General features: G+C 38.2%; 1 protein-coding gene across 5 annotated transcripts in view; it reads left to right on the forward strand.

Moving 5' to 3' along the window:
• The window catches only part of LOC140486376 (type 2 lactosamine alpha-2,3-sialyltransferase-like), a 144,266-nt gene extending 129,888 nt beyond the window's left edge, over positions 1-14,378 (forward strand). For all 5 annotated transcript variants that reach the window (XM_072585421.1, XM_072585420.1, XM_072585423.1 and 2 more), the window contains 4 exons: positions 3,770-3,956; positions 5,228-5,365; positions 9,295-9,447; positions 11,906-14,378. In XM_072585421.1, the coding sequence (XP_072441522.1) occupies positions 3,770-3,956; positions 5,228-5,365; positions 9,295-9,447; positions 11,906-11,995 (568 nt within the window). In that variant the 3' untranslated portion in view covers positions 11,996-14,378. The remainder of the gene's footprint in view (positions 1-3,769; positions 3,957-5,227; positions 5,366-9,294; positions 9,448-11,905) is intronic.
• Positions 14,379-16,697: the final 2,319 nt, after the last annotated feature.

The raw sequence follows: 16,697 nt of genomic DNA on the forward strand, positions 1-16,697 counted from the left end.
GGCAGCCAAATAGCGCACATGAACACAACGTTTTACTGCAACTTACTGACAGGTTGCACCTTTGACCTTGTACAGGACAATATTTAAAGAGATTGTCTGGGGAAAGGGGGTTTTGGGTACACCCCTATGTAGAACTCCAGGGAAAGTGTGGGAAGAGAGAGAGGGCGGGTGTGAGGTCAGTCCTTTAGAGACAGTTCCTGTGCTCTGATTAGTCCAGCACTGTTCTTGGCAGCACTTTTAATCACTGTAAACCAAAGATGCTATCTGTGTTGGACACACATCTTTGATGTAATGTTTCTGTCGGGATCTCAAGATCTTCGGATAATTGCTTTAGGAAATAGAGGTTTCCCTTCAAACAGGAGATTATGAAAGTTGTTAATTTTAAAAATGAACATTAATCGTGGATGACTTTAATCTTAGTGTAGATTGGGAAAATCAAATTAGCTGAGGTTGCTTCAAGGAAGAAGTCACGTGTGGGAGTCAGTTTTGTAGAACAATATGTTGTAGATCGAACCAGACATCAAGCTATTTTTGGATCTGGTTTTAGTATTGAGGCAGGTTTAACCAATGACTAGAGCAAAAGATCCCTCTTGGAAACAGTGACCAAACATGATAAAATTTAGTATTCAGTTTGAGAGTGAAACAATTTTGCTTAACTTAAATAAGACTAATTACTAAGAAATGAGGGCAGAATTTGCTCAGGTGGACTGGGAAAGGAGCTTAACAGAAAATATGGTTGTTAAACAATGGTCTTTTTTTTTAGAAAAGATATATTCAGTGATATATCTCCGTGAGAAAGGAGTAGTATAGGAACAGGATAATCCAACTGTGGTTAACTAAGGAAGTAGGAGGCAGTATTAAATTATACATTTTGTTTTCTTTCAATGTAGTAAAGATTAGTCGTAAGCCAGAGGATTGAGAGAGTTGGAAAAGCCAACAAAAGATGATATTTAAAAAAAATAATAAAATGAACTGAAGGCACACTACCAAGTAATCATCAAATATCAGTAAGTAAAGCTTCATCCCATCTGTTGGGAAGGGAGAGAGAGGTGAAAGTGAACACAAGCCCTTCAGAGAATGAGACTGGGGAAATAATCATGAACCCAGAAACGGTAGAGGAGCTGAATTGGAGTTCAGAAGAATGAATGGTGGTCTTAGCAAGAGATTCTTTCGAAAGGGTAGGTATTAAGAAGCATGCAGTTCTGAACCAAAATGTTAACTCTGATTTCTCTCCACGGATGCTGCCAGACCAGCTGAGCTTTTCCAGCAACTTCTGTAGATGCTAAGATTGTTCCACTGTCATAGGAGAGTCTAGACCAGATGACATAATCTGAGTAAAAGGTATAGCCATCACCATGCAGGGACTTAAAATAGAGTTCAGGGTGAGTTTCATTTGAAGGTAGTGAATCTGTGCAATTCTTTACTGCAGACAGCTGTCATGGCTGTATTGTGTAGATTTCAGGCTGAAATATGCAGAGTTTTAATGAGTAAGGGAACTAAAGATTATGGGGAATAGGTAGGAAAGTGGAGTTGAGGATTATCAAATAATCCATGGTTAAAATTCACCCAGTACCAGGTTATAATCCAAGTTTAATTGGAAGCACTAGCTTTTGGAGCGCTACTCCTTCATCAGTAGTTTTGATGAAGGAGCAGCGCTCCGAAAGCTAGTGCTTCTGATTAACCCTGTTGGACTATAACCTGGCATTGTGATTTTTAACTTTGGACACCCAGTCCATCACCGGCATCTCCAAATCAAATAATCCATGATCTCATCGAATGGTGCAGCAGCCTTGGTGGACCGAATGGCCAAATTCTGCTCCTAAATATTTTAGTCTTATGAAAAGAATATCTAACAGTATCAAAGTATAGGGGGAGACCTGATGGAGAAGATTGAAAGGTGTATATACAGTGGTTAGGAAGGCATTTTTACCATTTGTAGAAGAATTAGTAACCAGGGGTCATAAATGAAATGGAAGAGGTAAAAGGCAAAGAAGGAAGTTGCTACCATTTTCTTATTGCATCAGTAAATATAGTAACATACTAATGTGAAGAGATGCCTCCTTACAATGGGATGTCACTGGCACACTTGTTGAAGGCACTAAGGAAGCAAAGAATTGTGGTGATGACAGATTGAAGTGATAGGGGGCATAGCCATGCAGGGATCTAAAACTGAGGATAAGAATTTTAGTTTGGTGCTGTTCATAATTGGGATAAGTCAAGGGGCACAAAGATGATAGTGAAGCATAAGTTGATACAACTTCACACATGGACAGAAGAGTTTTGGATGAACTTTAAATTTACAGTGAATAAACAATAGAAGGTTAACCAGGTTTGCATTTAAATAAATGAGTTTAAAGGTAATAAACCTTTTTTTTTCAGATGAGTTGTGGTAGGGAGAAGTCTGGTGATGAAGGTGGAAGTAGCTAGTCTTTTGATGTACTGACATGGTTTGAAGCTCATTCTGGGTTCAGACATGACACACCACCATTGTGAACTGTCTGGTTGAGCCTTGGACAGTTGCGAGGGAGTATGATGATGTTGGTGACCATGGAATAGAGGTTCTAGCAGCAAATTGAAGATGATGGCTTCAGCCGTCCTAGTATTTAATTGGAAGAAATTTGCTTCTGCAGTTGGGGACTGTGGGCAAAGAATTTTGAGACAGTAGTCAATTCAAGAGAATGTGTTAAGTTAGAGCTGAGCGTTGACTATACATATTGAAACTAATGTGTTTTTCGGTAATATCATAGAAGGACAGCATGTAGGATGTGACATCCAACAGACAATAGGAGGTTGGGGGCAGGGGGCGAACAAAGAATAACTCTTCGGACAATATCAGAGGTAACTATAAGATTAAGAAAAGTCATTGTAAATGATCCTTTTGGTTATGATTTGATAGGGTGGAACCAGTGAGTGCAGGAAAAATATTGAAAGAGGACAGTGTACCAATTTTATCAAAACTGCAGAAGGTCAAGAAAGGAAAAGAAGGAATAGCTAGTTTTGTCACAATCGCATAAATTATTTGTGGATGGGAGGAGCATTTTTGTACTAGATTCGGAGGTGGAAATCTGATTTGGACAGTTTCAAACATGGAGTTCTTGTGCATCGATTTGGGTGGCAGCACCGCATTCAAGTATTTTGGAAAGTTGGCAGTAGCTGATGGTTTGCAAGGACTGAGGTTGTTGAAAATTTGTTTTTTTGAGAAGACAGGTAATGACAGATTAGATGGCAAGGGAACTAGCCTCTGATCATTAACGCAAATCATTAACGAATATAAATTAACATGGGAACTAGGAAGGGAAGCTTAATGGTCACCACTATAGTGGGGTGAGGGATCAAGTGGCTGTCATGAACAATAACAGCTCCTGAGAAGGTGAAGGAGAGATGAGAGGGAATTGGGAAAAAAAAATATTCAGATGGTCAAACTTTAAAGGGTGTTTTGTTCTAGTGGATTGAGTGAAGAGACTGAGGCAGCAATGGTCTGATTCTTAATGACCTCTAGCAAAGAAACTTACAAGAATTTATAGTTCTGGTGGTGTCACTGGGACTAATCATGTTGATTTTTATTTGAGTTAAAATTGTACGCCGCATACAGTGCAGCTATAGAGCTGGTACTTGCTAATCAAAAGGCTCCAGTTTGTTTTTAGTGTATTAGAATTGGAAGAAGTTTGTTAGAAAGTATAAGTGGATTGAAGTTGGAAGAAATGTTCTTTCAATAGGTTAGATTTTGTTTCAATTTACCTCACTGCTCCTTTTCTAATTCCTCTTCAAGATTAAATAGTGGGCCTGTGAATGGATATGAAGATGATGTTGGGAGCAAAACAACATTTAGATTCTGTTATCCAGAATCTATTTTCTCTGACTACAGCCAGTACGATGCTGACACAACGTTGGTTTTTGTTGCGTTTAAGGCAATAGACTTACGATGGTTGAAGGAGGTGCTCTTAAAGCAGAGAGTGGTGAGTCCTTTGAAATTGTTCTTAACAATCTTCTTCCAATTATTCCTGTATGCTTGCAAATTACCAGCTTATTTCAAGCCTTTCTTTCCCTCCAGTCCTTTTAACATTTTTGCCTCAATAGTCTTTGCCCTTTTCTATCTTAAGTCCAAGTTTCTATCCCTGCTACAACACCAGGATCCCCAAAGACGCCAATAATGTTTGTTTCTGTGGTGCAGTACACCTCTCCATTCTTTCCATTTTCTTTCAGTACCTTTGACAGTTGATTACACCATCCTCCTTCTGTTACTTTCCAGTAACTGTAGTCCAGTTTTGGTGGATAACCCTGGCTTTGTTCCATGGTTGTTTAGTAAATAGAAACCAGTGAATTTTCAACATGGCTTCTCTTCCAGGACTCCATATCTTTTTACATTTGGAGTCCCACAAGCATTGCCATCCGCCTCTCCTGTATCTATGTTTACTTTTGGTGAAAGGACTCAGGTTCTATTTGAACACAGAATTGAGCTCCAGCGTTTTTTTTTCACATTCTGGACCCATCCACTACCTTTTGTACTTTCACACTACTTCTCCTCCTGCAGGATCAGTGACTGCCTTTCATGAAATTCAAATTCAAACCCAAACCCATTGCCTTGAGCCTGTCTTGACACATTCTGGCCACCGTATCAGGCTGAACCAAGGTGTTCACTAGCTTGTTGCCCTACTTGCCATTTTTGGGCAGGTGCCAATCCTGAATGCTCCCTTTATCTTTGCATGCTCAACAATCCATGCCTTTGCCTTTCCACAGCAGACTTCCACATCCACGCCTTTTTCAATTTCAGACTTGGCTCTTTTTCCAAACTCCTGTTGGCTGGCTTCCCATCTTCTGTAAACTTCAGCTGACCCAAACCTCTGCTGTCTGTCCAGTTCAATCCATCCTTCACCTGCAGATTCAATGGATTTGACTTTAAGTGGTTCCTTACAGGAGATTGTTTCACAACAGAGTTTTGTCCCTAGTCTATCAATTCAGCAACTTTACTAAACCTATAACAGTCTGATTAATACACAACATGAGTTACTCTTTTGAATAATCTACAATTGAGGACAATTGCTGAAAATGGGATTTGAAAAATAATAAATGAAACTAACCTGTCCTGAAGGTGCTGTAGAATCTACTTAGTAACAACTAACTGTTCACTTGTATGTGTAAGTGAATGTGAGGAAAAATGTAAATGTGAACATATCTGTTGTTTGGTCTTTTTGAGCTTGCAACCTATTTTGATTTTTTTGTTTTACAGTCCATGCGTGGCTTCTGGAAAAAAACACCTACAAATCTAATTTACAAAAACAGTCAAATAAGGATATTAAAACCTTCTGTAGTCCAGAAAGCAGCCTTTCATTTATTAAAACTGCCCACAGTTGTGCGTTGGCCTAAGGTACATGGATATTTCTTCTCATATTTTATTTTTCTGTATAGCTTAAATTAAGATCATAGAGACTTAGATTAGCTTGATTGCACCTAAATATGCTTAATTATTTAGATGGTCTGCAGAATGGCAGAAGCTGATTTTTCTTTTGAAAATGACGTTTGTTTTCATTTGGTAAATTCTGGACTAACATTTACAACAAAAGAGGAAATGTTAGTGATGTGATACCCTAGCCAGTTCATGATTGTCAAACAATTTTAATGTTGTGACCTATTCTCAATCTTTGACCTATTCTCAATATTATTCTGAAGTCAGGACACAAAAACAGTATAGAAAGAACAGCCTGGGTTGAGTTTGTTCATTCATTCTTTCTTTCTTGTTTTAATTGCAATCTTTGTTGTGGCATAATTGCTGACGCGCACTGCATAATAGCTTTATACACCTGAGACTGGAAAATTTGAGATGGCAACTCCACCCCTTCATTTTGAAGATGTGGTGTTCAATGAACAGCACAAAGCAAAAAATAAAATATTATTTGATTCCAGATTTATTTTTTCCTACTTCTATTGATGATGCAATCTGGTTTCTGTTTTAATCTGAGAAAATTAATTATAAGTCTCTTTCTTGGCACTGACACTTTCACCAAGCCAAGAGAGAGGGTGGAGAGGATGTGCATGTGGGAGCTCCTTGTGCTAGTTGTATGATAGCCAGACATCCCCAAATTCCCAGTTGATTTAATTTGAACAATTTAACCATAATTGTCTTATGTGGCTTTTTTTTTCAAAAGGCTGTCCATTGGGACAATAATTGAAAGGTCTTTCAGAACTGTCCTCTTTGGGAAAGCTAGCATAGAAGTTGTAATGCAGGTGGTCCCCATGAGGAACAGTAGGATACCTGGAAACTGTCCATATTGTACAGTTTATGTAGCAGTCTTAGCAAGCAGTTTCCAATTGCATAAATACTATATCCTGAGTCTTTTGCCTATGATAGCAAATGAGAAATTCTTTTGGATTGAGGAAATATAACCAAGGTAAGGAGGACTAATAAATAGGTGTTCATTTGAAGGATGAGGATAGTTATACATTAAGCCCTTTGCAACAGTATGCTGTCACACTGCACCACTGTTACATATTATGAAGTACTGGCCTCTCTACTTGAAAGCTATGTGCATAACAACTGCTGTTAGACCTCTTGTAAAAGTTTTTTTTTGTCCAGGGATCTAGTCAAGGGCGGCACGGTGGCTTAGTGGTTAGCCCTGCTGCCTCACAGTGCCAAGGACCCGGTTCGATTCCCACCTCTGGTGACTGTCTGTCTGTGTGGAGTTTCACATTCAGGTTTCCTCCCACTATCCAAAGATGTGCAGGTCAGGTGAATTGGCCATGCTCAATTGCCTGTAGCGTTAGGTGCATTAGTCAGAGGGAAATGGGACTGGGTGGGTTATTCTTCAGAGGGTCGGTGTGGACATGTTGGGCCGAGTGGCCTGTTTCCACATAGTAGATAATCTCAAGTCTCCCAGAGTGATGCCTGGCACAAAGGATGATGTAAAGTAGAGCTCCTAGATTTTGCAGGCACTGGTTTAGATACATCCGCACTAAGAAAGTTTAGGCAGGAACAACCAAAAGAGAGCACCAATGAGAAAAGGAAATGGACCTATGGATTTATACCTTTACACGGGCTTATTAATCATCAAGAACTCTTTAAGTGCTTTAAGAGCACTGTGTGCCAAGTTGAAGCATATACACAAGTGGTACTCTCCCATATCCAAGTTCACGAGGGTTTTGTGAGCCTCCAGAATGAGTTGCAACTTTAGAATGTCCTATCCCTAAGGATACATATATTTCATGCTAATACAATTTAGTTTTTTTTTTCAATAAGCCATGTCGGCCCTGGATTCTAGCTCGTAGCAAGATCATCTTGCTTCTGATCTGCAGAGTTTAAAGGTTTCATGTTTTTAAAGGATGACAGGGTTTCTACTGTGCAGTGCCAATCCAGAGTAACTGGTCAGGGATTTGGATTTGGCAGTCAAAAAGCAGCTAAAAGTTGGAGGCTGGCATGAGGGGAGACTGATTTTAAAAAATCTTCAACTCTCAGGATGAGGGCATAACCTGTCATAACCCTTCCACATATCCCGATCAGCCCATTTGGAGGATGGTAAGTGTGAGATGATAGCAGAGGTGTCTAATGCAGCAGAAGAAGGCATTTACTGATGTGGAGATGCTGGTGTGGGTAAATGAAGTCCTCATTGAGAAGAAGCAACATATCAACACAATTACTGTTCTAAAGAGCTGATAATTTTAAAATGCCAAGTGGTTGGCAAATGGGCAGCGCACAGTCTACACTGTAATTAAGGGCAAGCACCAAAGTGCAAACTTTAGAATGTGGTTTGAATTGAAGCAGGGCATGTTGAGTAGAGAAGTAAGTTTAACCCTCCTTGGAATGTTGAGACTTGTTAACTAGTCTGAGCATATGACTCTCTTAAACGTCCATTCATGGGATCCTGGCATCACTGGTGCTGTTGAACTATTAAAGTCAGTGTTGTGAGAACTTCTATGGTGTTAAGTAGAATGTGGTGACATGAAGGTATGTTACTGCACTACTTCATAGACCCCATGCTATGACTTAACCATTTTGTGAAATATCCTGTCAAATGCCTTCAGGAAGTCTAAAAACAACACATCTGCTAATCTCCCTCTATCCACTCTGGTTAAGACTCCCTTAAACTACTAATAAATTAGTCAGACACTATTCATCCCTTTCATGAAGCCATGCTGACTCTGCTTGATTAGATCATGGTTTTCCAAATGTGCTCCTAAAAGTTAATTGCTCAAGTGCTTTCCCCACGATAAATTTTAAGCTAATAGATTGATAGTTAGCTAGTTTCTGCCACCAGTTGGAAGAACACTTTGGCCAGTAAGTGCTCTGAAACAAGCTGCACAAGTCTTTATTATGACTGTTGGGATGATGTATGGATCTATAATCTTTTGCTGTAACCAGTGCAGTCAGTAATTTCTTGATGACCATTTAAAGTCAATCAAATTGACTGAAAACTGGCTACTTTGGAGACACCAGGAAAAGGCCAAGATGGATCAATTGATGCTTCTGGCAAGGTGATTGGAATGGTTCTCCCTTGTCCTTCTGTGATGTGCTGGACTTTGCCATTAGTTGAGGATTTGGAATGTTTTGTGAAGGTTCCTCCTCCCATTCGTTGTTTATTTGTCCACTGTTTCACATTTGGATTTGGTAAGATCACAGATCCTTGGTTGAATGATCTCTCAGCTCTGTTGATTAACATGCTGTTCCTCCTTAGCCTGCATGTAGCCCTTTTTCCTGTAGATCCGATAGGTTGGCACCTATTGATTTGTAATGGTATAGTGAAGGATATATCGAAGCATGAGTTTATAGATCATGATTGAATAAGTTTTTGCTGTTGCTGATAACACACAGAAGGTGCTGTGTTCTCGATGGAGCTGTTGGATCTGTGCTGAATCTAGGATCGTTTAGGATAGTGGTGCGTAATGCCACACAGCACATAGATTGTGTGGTGGTCATCCATATCACTGTCCTGAAGAGTGTATCGAGACAAGTTGATTTGTAATGTTGCAGAAGTAGGCTTTTCTCGCTTGTTAGTTCTCTTACTGTTTGCCACAGATTCAATATAGTAGCTCTCTGTGCCAGAATTCACCCACCTCAGTCAATGGCAGTAATACCGAGGCACTGTTGATGCGTGTGATGGTTCAGTTTCACCTAGATTTATAAGTGGCTGATTTATATTATTGGAATATGTTTTTAAAATTTAGCAGGAATGATTAGATACTGCATTATTTATTCCATGTCTTGCATTATCTATTAGCCACGTACAAATACTTTTCTCTTTCCTTAACTTGTTTCTATCAGCTTTGCCTTCTCAAGTACACTTACATTTGACTTGTCTCTGACAGCCACCACAGTATCCAACAACTGGAATTATTGCAATAGCGATGGCACTTACTATGTGTGATAAAGTTCACATAGCTGGCTTTAAATATGACATCCATAATCCTAATGGCACTTTGCATTATTATGGCAATGATACCATGTCCGCCATGAGAAAGGTAAGCCACCGAATGAGACCGTGTTTTATGTCTGTTGCAGACAACTTCTTTTCATAAAAGTTGTGAAATTGGATTTCTCATTTAAAGGGAGATAACAGAAAACATAGTACTTTCTACTTTGTACTTACAACTGTTCCCAAACCAACACTAATGAATGTTGAAGGTTCTAAATTAATTTTAGTTAGAGCTGGTACTTGCCTGGCTTCAGTCTAAGATTTGTTTTTCCACACAAGTGCACTTTTTTTTGTAGAATTCCATTCAGTGGTTCTTTTAGAAAATCGATGTTCTAAATCTTTCTTTTTAATACACATATGTTGTCTTCGTATAAATAGTTCCTGGTATCAATTTATTTAATTAGAATCACTGTCTTTAAAGTATTATCTTGCTTTGTTCAATAAAAAGTCATAATAGGTTGAAAGAGAATGCCTGATAACTTTCAAAAGTGTTCCTAACTATTTTGCATACAATTAATTGCTATGAAGTGGGTGACACTTGTCTCACAAGTAATTTTCACACCAGTGTCGAGGAGGGGAATGAAATGATTATTGTTTTTGTTCAATTGATCAATGATTTCATTACTGAAGACAATTGATCGATTAATCAATTGTTTACAGTAATGGTTGAAAGAAAATCAAATCCAGGGTGAACACTGAGGTTGTAAACTTCAATCTGGAATCAGTGAAACCACCCTCAGTACAGCTGTCCTTTAATATCTGATTAGAATATGTGGATCTTACAGCCAATTACATCTGAGCTAGAAATGAGAACTTCCAATTTTAACCAGGCTTTGTTTCAATTGCTATTCAAATACATTTAAGGGGAAGCTAGATAAGGGAAAAAGTATCAACTTTTGTTTTTTTAAATGAAAGGAGTAGATCTTTTAGCCCTTCAAGTCTGCCCTGCCATTCAGTATGATCATGTCCAATCATCCAACTCAATACCTATTCATGTGTATGTTCTATCCCTTTGATTCCTTTAGCATGAACTATTTCTCCTTGAAGACTTTCAATATTTTAGCCTTAACCATTTTCTGTTGTAGAGAATACTACAGGCTCACCACATTCTCAATGAAGAATTCTCTCTTTTTATCTCCGTCCTAAATGGCATATCCCATATCCTTAGATTGTGACCCGTGGTTCTAGAATCTGAATGCTCATCAGGAGCATTGTTCCTATACTTTACCATCGTGTTCACTGAAATAACTCCACAGAGGCTGGTATCCTGTCACCAAGTCACACTTTATTTGTATGTGGAGAGTCCTTGATACTGATTCAGCTTCTTCAGAGCCAGTTTTGAGTGCCCAGGATGTCTGATGCTCCTAGTTTTACCTGTCAGTCAGGGCTCTCTGATTTGAGACTGGATTCTTTTAGCAATCGGGGAACTCTTACTCTATGATGTTTACCTGGCTGACTTTATTACAGTCACTATATTCACTATGCCTTGTAAATAGCTTTTAAAAAACTCATTATTTCTGTTCCCCAGCCTCAAAATAAAGATCTTTCTTTTAAAATAAAATGCACCTTTTTCCTTAGAAATAGCCTTCCCTATCACTGGCTTCAGTGGCTTTCTTGCTCAGGACAAAAGTAATAAGAACTTACTGCAATTTTAAAGGTAGTCCCCCAGCAGCAGTAGGCCAAGGAGAGCAAACTCTATGGGACCTAGGTAGAGTAAGTGAGGATTGACTGGCTGTTTACCCAGTTGACTGAGACTTTAAATAGAGTCCAACATCTTTGGTTAGAAACTAAACAAATCCCTAATCTTGACACACTGACCTTTTTTCTGTTTTCATACTGCTGGCTCAAAGTAAATGTGTTTGAATTTAGCAGTACAATGAAAACTTCACTTTTAATAAGAGACAGGAGTCCTGCATTCACTTGGCAAGACTCAAAAGGAAGCTATTAATACAGTCATTAAGGGCTGCAATATGATGGATGGAACGTGGAAATCATTCATTTTGAAAGTAGACTTTATTGCTGAGTTAATATGACAGTGTTTTGGTGTGTGGAATTAGACATTGTGGGGGATTTGCACTACTTTGCGTTTGGTTAAAATGGAAAACATGAACTGCCGATTCTATCACTCTATAAATAGTGCAGTTCCCCAGTTGCTGGTGAAACGCATTAGTTTCGTTGAACTTTTCTCCAGTATTCTTTAGGTGTATAGTTATTTCCAAAAATTAAATGTTTGTACTCATGCTGATCTTAAAAGGATCTGTATTCTGTCACCATTACTACTGCCAGTTTTTCAATAATCCTAGTGATAAATTTGCTCTGGTTTGCAAATAAGAGTTAAGCCCAGCACTCTGACTCAGTATGATGTCACTTCCAAACTAAGTGTATCTAATGTATGTTTTATAAATGGAAGTGTTGTTAAGAACAAAAGCTGCTTGTCTTGGGTTTAGTAGATGAAATTTCCATGTATATTTTGAACACTAATAATTGAACTGTTTAATTCGCAGATGATGTATCACAACATTACTGCTGAACAAATGCTTCTGAAGAAGCTGAAATCATCTAATACAATTTTTGATTTGACTGGAAATTTTTGAAATAATCATCGTTGGAATTATTGCTGCTGTACACTGTTGAACACAGCTTCCCAGGCTGACTGGAGTTCTACTTTTTTATATATATTACCAGGGAAACAAACCACTACTAATTGTTGAACTGTTGAAAAATTGAGTGCAAGAGAAATACTGCATGTGTAACTCAAGTACATGTGAATTGCAATTGCTGTGTGGCTGAGAATTATCTTCTTGCACCCTGCAAGAATAAGCATTGGAAATGCTTCTTATTGACAGCAATGTATCATAGCCAAAAATGGGATTTCATCATTAAAACCTCTCAAACTTTGTCAAAAAAGTGAAATTGATATGAACATCCCTTTCTGATATTACTGTAAATGGCAAAGGTATTTTGCCGGTGATTCCTGATTACATCATGGGGCATTTTGGATAGTGAATGGTCAGACAAGGAACAAATATTAGGCTACTTGGCCCTTTTGAATGTGCTCTTGCATTCAATAAAATCATGGCTAACCTGAATTTAACCTCCCCTCCACATTCCTGCATATCCCTAATACGCATCGATCCCCTTGACAATCAAGAATCTATCTACCTCTGCCTTAAAGTTCTGCATCCATTTTTTTTTGAGGAAGATAATTCCAAAAAAGCTCTTGAAGGTTCTTTCCACATCTGTCCTAATTTGGTGACCCCTTTTATGTTTAAATTTTGCCCCCAGTTCTAGATTCTCCCAAAGCAGGAAACATCCTTTCAATAGATCCTCCCATTCAAGGACCCTCCAGACTTGTACATTTCGGTTGTTGCCTCGTAAATCTTCTAAACTCCAGAGGGTACAGGCATGGTTTGTCTAGCCTTTCCACATAAGGCAATCTACCCATTCCAGGCATTGGATAGTGAACATTTTTTGAACTTCCAAGACATTGACATCCTTCTGTAAGTGCAGTGACCAGTACTGTACATAATACTCTAGATGCAGTCTCACCAATGTATAAGTGAAGCATAACTTGCATTTGATCATTCTTGCATTCGATTTTCCTTTACAGTAAAGCATAACATTCAATCTGCCTTCCTGATTATTTGCTGTACTTGTGTGCTAGCCCTCCGATATTCATATACTAGGACATGTCGATCTCTCAGCATGTGAGCTCTGCAACCTTTTGTCACTTAGATAATACTATTCTTTTATTATTTCATTAAAGATTGACAATTTCCCATATTATAGATCGTTTTCCAGATCTCTGCCCACTCAGTTAACCTATCCATATCCCCTTATAGGATCCCTTGTCCTTTTTTTGTTTTTATCACTCACTTTCCTACCTTACTTTGTGTCATCAGAAAATTTAACAACACAACCTTCGATCCCTTCATCCAAATCATCTATGTAAACTGTAAAGTGTTCAGGACCCAACACTGGCCCATGTGGGACATTCATGACATCCTCCCAGCCTGAAAAAGACTAATTTATTTCTACGCTCTGCTTCCTTTTAGATACCCAATCTTTTATCCATGCCATACATTACCTCTGACACCCATGAACTTTTTATTTTTCTGCAACAACTTTTGATGTGGCACCTTATCAAATGTGTTCTGGAAATCTAAGTCAATTATATTCTTATCCAGAGTACAAATTACTACTTCAAAGAACTCAATAAGCTAACTAAAGCTTCCCTTTGAGAAAACCATGTTGGCTATGCCTAATTACTTTTGAGCTTACCCAAATGTCCTGTTATAACGACTAATAATAGCTTCTAACATTTTCCCAATGACAAATGTTTAAGCTAACTGGTCCGTAGTTTCCTGCTTTGAGTAAAGGAGTTACATTAGTTATTTCCCAGTGTAAAAGAAACTTCCCCAAATTGAATAGTGGACTAAAGAAATTGAATTTTCATACACCTCCACAGGACTGAAAAGGTACTCTACTCCTTTCAGATCAAAATGGAGATTCTTGAAGTTAGTACTCAGTGGTGTCACTTGCAACTACTTTAAACAGAACTAAATTAATGTTCAAGTTGAGAACTTTTCTAATAGTTTGAATTTTTAAAATGATGAGAATATTTCCAGTGAAGAATATAAAAGCTTTGAATCTTTCTGAAGCTTTGTTGTAGTTTGTTTTTTGATTTAGTAATGTGGAATTATCTGTTCAGCAATTTAATTGCCATTTTTCCAGTTGTGCCATTCAGTTTGGGCATAGTTATGTAACTTATTTACTAAGATGACTGCTTTGATCTTCATAAGATCTTTCCTGTCTGCATCATCAAATTTAGAAGCAGCACTCTAGTTTACCTGAATGGAAAATTATGTTGCTTGAAAGTAAAAGACTGCTTTTATTGCTTCTTAATTGTTCAAAGGATATTTGTTTTTGGCCTTCAGTTTGTAAGTGAATGTTTAAAAATAAATTTATGAAAAGTAATTTTCTAAGAATAAATATTCACTTTACTGCCTGTTCCAGAAACAACAAAACCACATTCTGACATAGTTGTACTTCCCCTTCTCAGGACAGCAAGAACAGTTCAATCCCTGTTCCTTGATCTGAGTTAAGATAGTGGTAGGGTTGCAATAGAAGCCACACTGGGCTAGGGAGAACCAAGTCACTCATACTTGTGATCGTTTTTAAAAAACAAACGCACAATGAATCATTGTTTTGCTGGCACTAGTCATGTTTGGTTCAAAATGGGGAAGTCTTTTTTTTGAAGTACTGTTAGACTTCATGCTCTAGGCTGTGCAAGAAATCCTCTTAGTACTCTTTCCCCTTTTCCCATCCCTGCATTAATTGCCTTGGACACATATATTTGGATCTCCATGCTCAATAACACAAAGTGTTGGCTCTTTGTGATCTGCTGCTTCCTATTTTAAATTGAACATGCAAGCTTTCACAGCAAGAGTAGCCACTTGATCAAGGTACAGAAGAGAACTGATCCTGCAAATTAGGATAGAAGCAGTGGCCCAAACCTTCTAATCAACACTGGAACTGTAGTGTTCAATGCTCATCAAACAGAAAATTACCCACTTGCCTGGATCATTTTAAAAAGACCAGACTTCTAAAGCTGCAGCCAGAAAATTCCTGAGCATAGGAATTCATGTAGAGACAAGAATTAACACAGAAGTTATGCTCTCTCCCCTTCTACTGTGCTGCCTTCTGTCAGGTACATTTAAATATCCAATGTGAGTAAGCAGGTGATTGGATGAATGAATAACGTGGAAGCTGGATGAGGTAAATAGCTAAGTGGGTAGGGTGACTGATGGTTAGGTGGGGAAGGATCAGTTCCGATGTTGCCAGATTTTCCCTTTTCTGCACTTCTGCCTTTTGGATTTCAGGAGCATAATAAACGAGTGACATTAAATATGCTGACCTTTACCAAAAAGGCAAATTTTCATTTTAAATCATTTAGTTTATTTCCATTTTGGGGGCTGATCTCAAGAAAGAAGTGCAAATTCTGAAGGGAGTTATTGGCAATACCCCACCATATGTTAAGTGTAGGTGTCAATTAGTGTCTACTCTTAAGGCTACAAACAGGAAAGATCGTGTAAATTCCTCCTGCTGTTTACTCTTTGCTGACATCTGCTGGAAAGTGTGCATTTGGCTGTTGAGCTGAGATTATTTGCAGGGCTGATGACATTTACTGGAGCCCAACACCTACAGGATAAGCTTTTAACTTCAGTGGAGAAGTGCAACATGATGTTGGATTGATTTTTGCATTCTATACACCCCTTGGTGTCTCTTCTCTTCCCCTCCCCCCCAAACCCCCATCCATTGAAGTCACGTTTCTGCATTCGGTCAATACATTTTTTCTAGATCTTATCATCTTGGACAATTTTCAAACTTGGAATGTATATCATTTATAAAAGTTATAAAAAAAACCAACAAGTAGGTAATCTCTGGACTATCGGTCAAACTGCTACATCATAACTTTATGACTCATTGTATCATGCGTCAAATAAGGAAATCATCCAACACTCCTCCATGCATCCTACTATATAGTAAGTTACGGTTCAGCAACCAGAGCATATGGTAAAAAGGGCCCTTTATCTCCAGTTACAAAGCTAATACAAAATACTCCTCCAGGGGACAAAAAAGTCACCACATTTTACTTGTATCCTGTAGAAAGACCAAATCTGTTCCTCTGTGGTACTTTACATTATCTAAAAAGCTTCCAAAGTGCGTCACAGCAAATGAACTAGTTTTGAAATACAGTCGATGTTATAGTACAAGAAAAAAGAAATGTGGCAGTCAATTTGCAACACAGAAAAGCCCTACACAGCAATAAAACAGATAACTTGATGATAAATTTGATTTGCGGGATAAATGTTGGCAAAGACACTGGGAAAACATCTCATTAGCTGCCATTTCAACATAGTATTCAAGGTGCGAGTCCAAGATGTAACTCAGAGTGATACAAATCTATGTTTTGATGCATCTTGCAAACAGATTAGGTAAGGCTCATAACTGGTTCTTGTTTCTTATTGGTTTCATCAGAAGTGTTTCCAAACTGGTCACTTGATTGCAGCCATTTTACATCCATGTTTTAATCCATGATGGTCCCAGGTATTGAAATCAGAAGACCAAAAATAGATAGTCCATTTTTACCAATGGCATTACATACTGGACACAATTGCCTTTTAAACATTGTCTTTAGGCATGTGTACACATTTAGTGTCCTGACTTTATTATCTTTCTTGGGGTTAGCAAGTAATAAAATTACTCTTTTTTTTCATTCAAAAAGGCCTTCCA

Source organism: Chiloscyllium punctatum, chromosome 15 (assembly GCF_047496795.1).
Source record: "Chiloscyllium punctatum isolate Juve2018m chromosome 15, sChiPun1.3, whole genome shotgun sequence".
Lineage (NCBI taxonomy): Eukaryota > Metazoa > Chordata > Chondrichthyes > Orectolobiformes > Hemiscylliidae > Chiloscyllium > Chiloscyllium punctatum.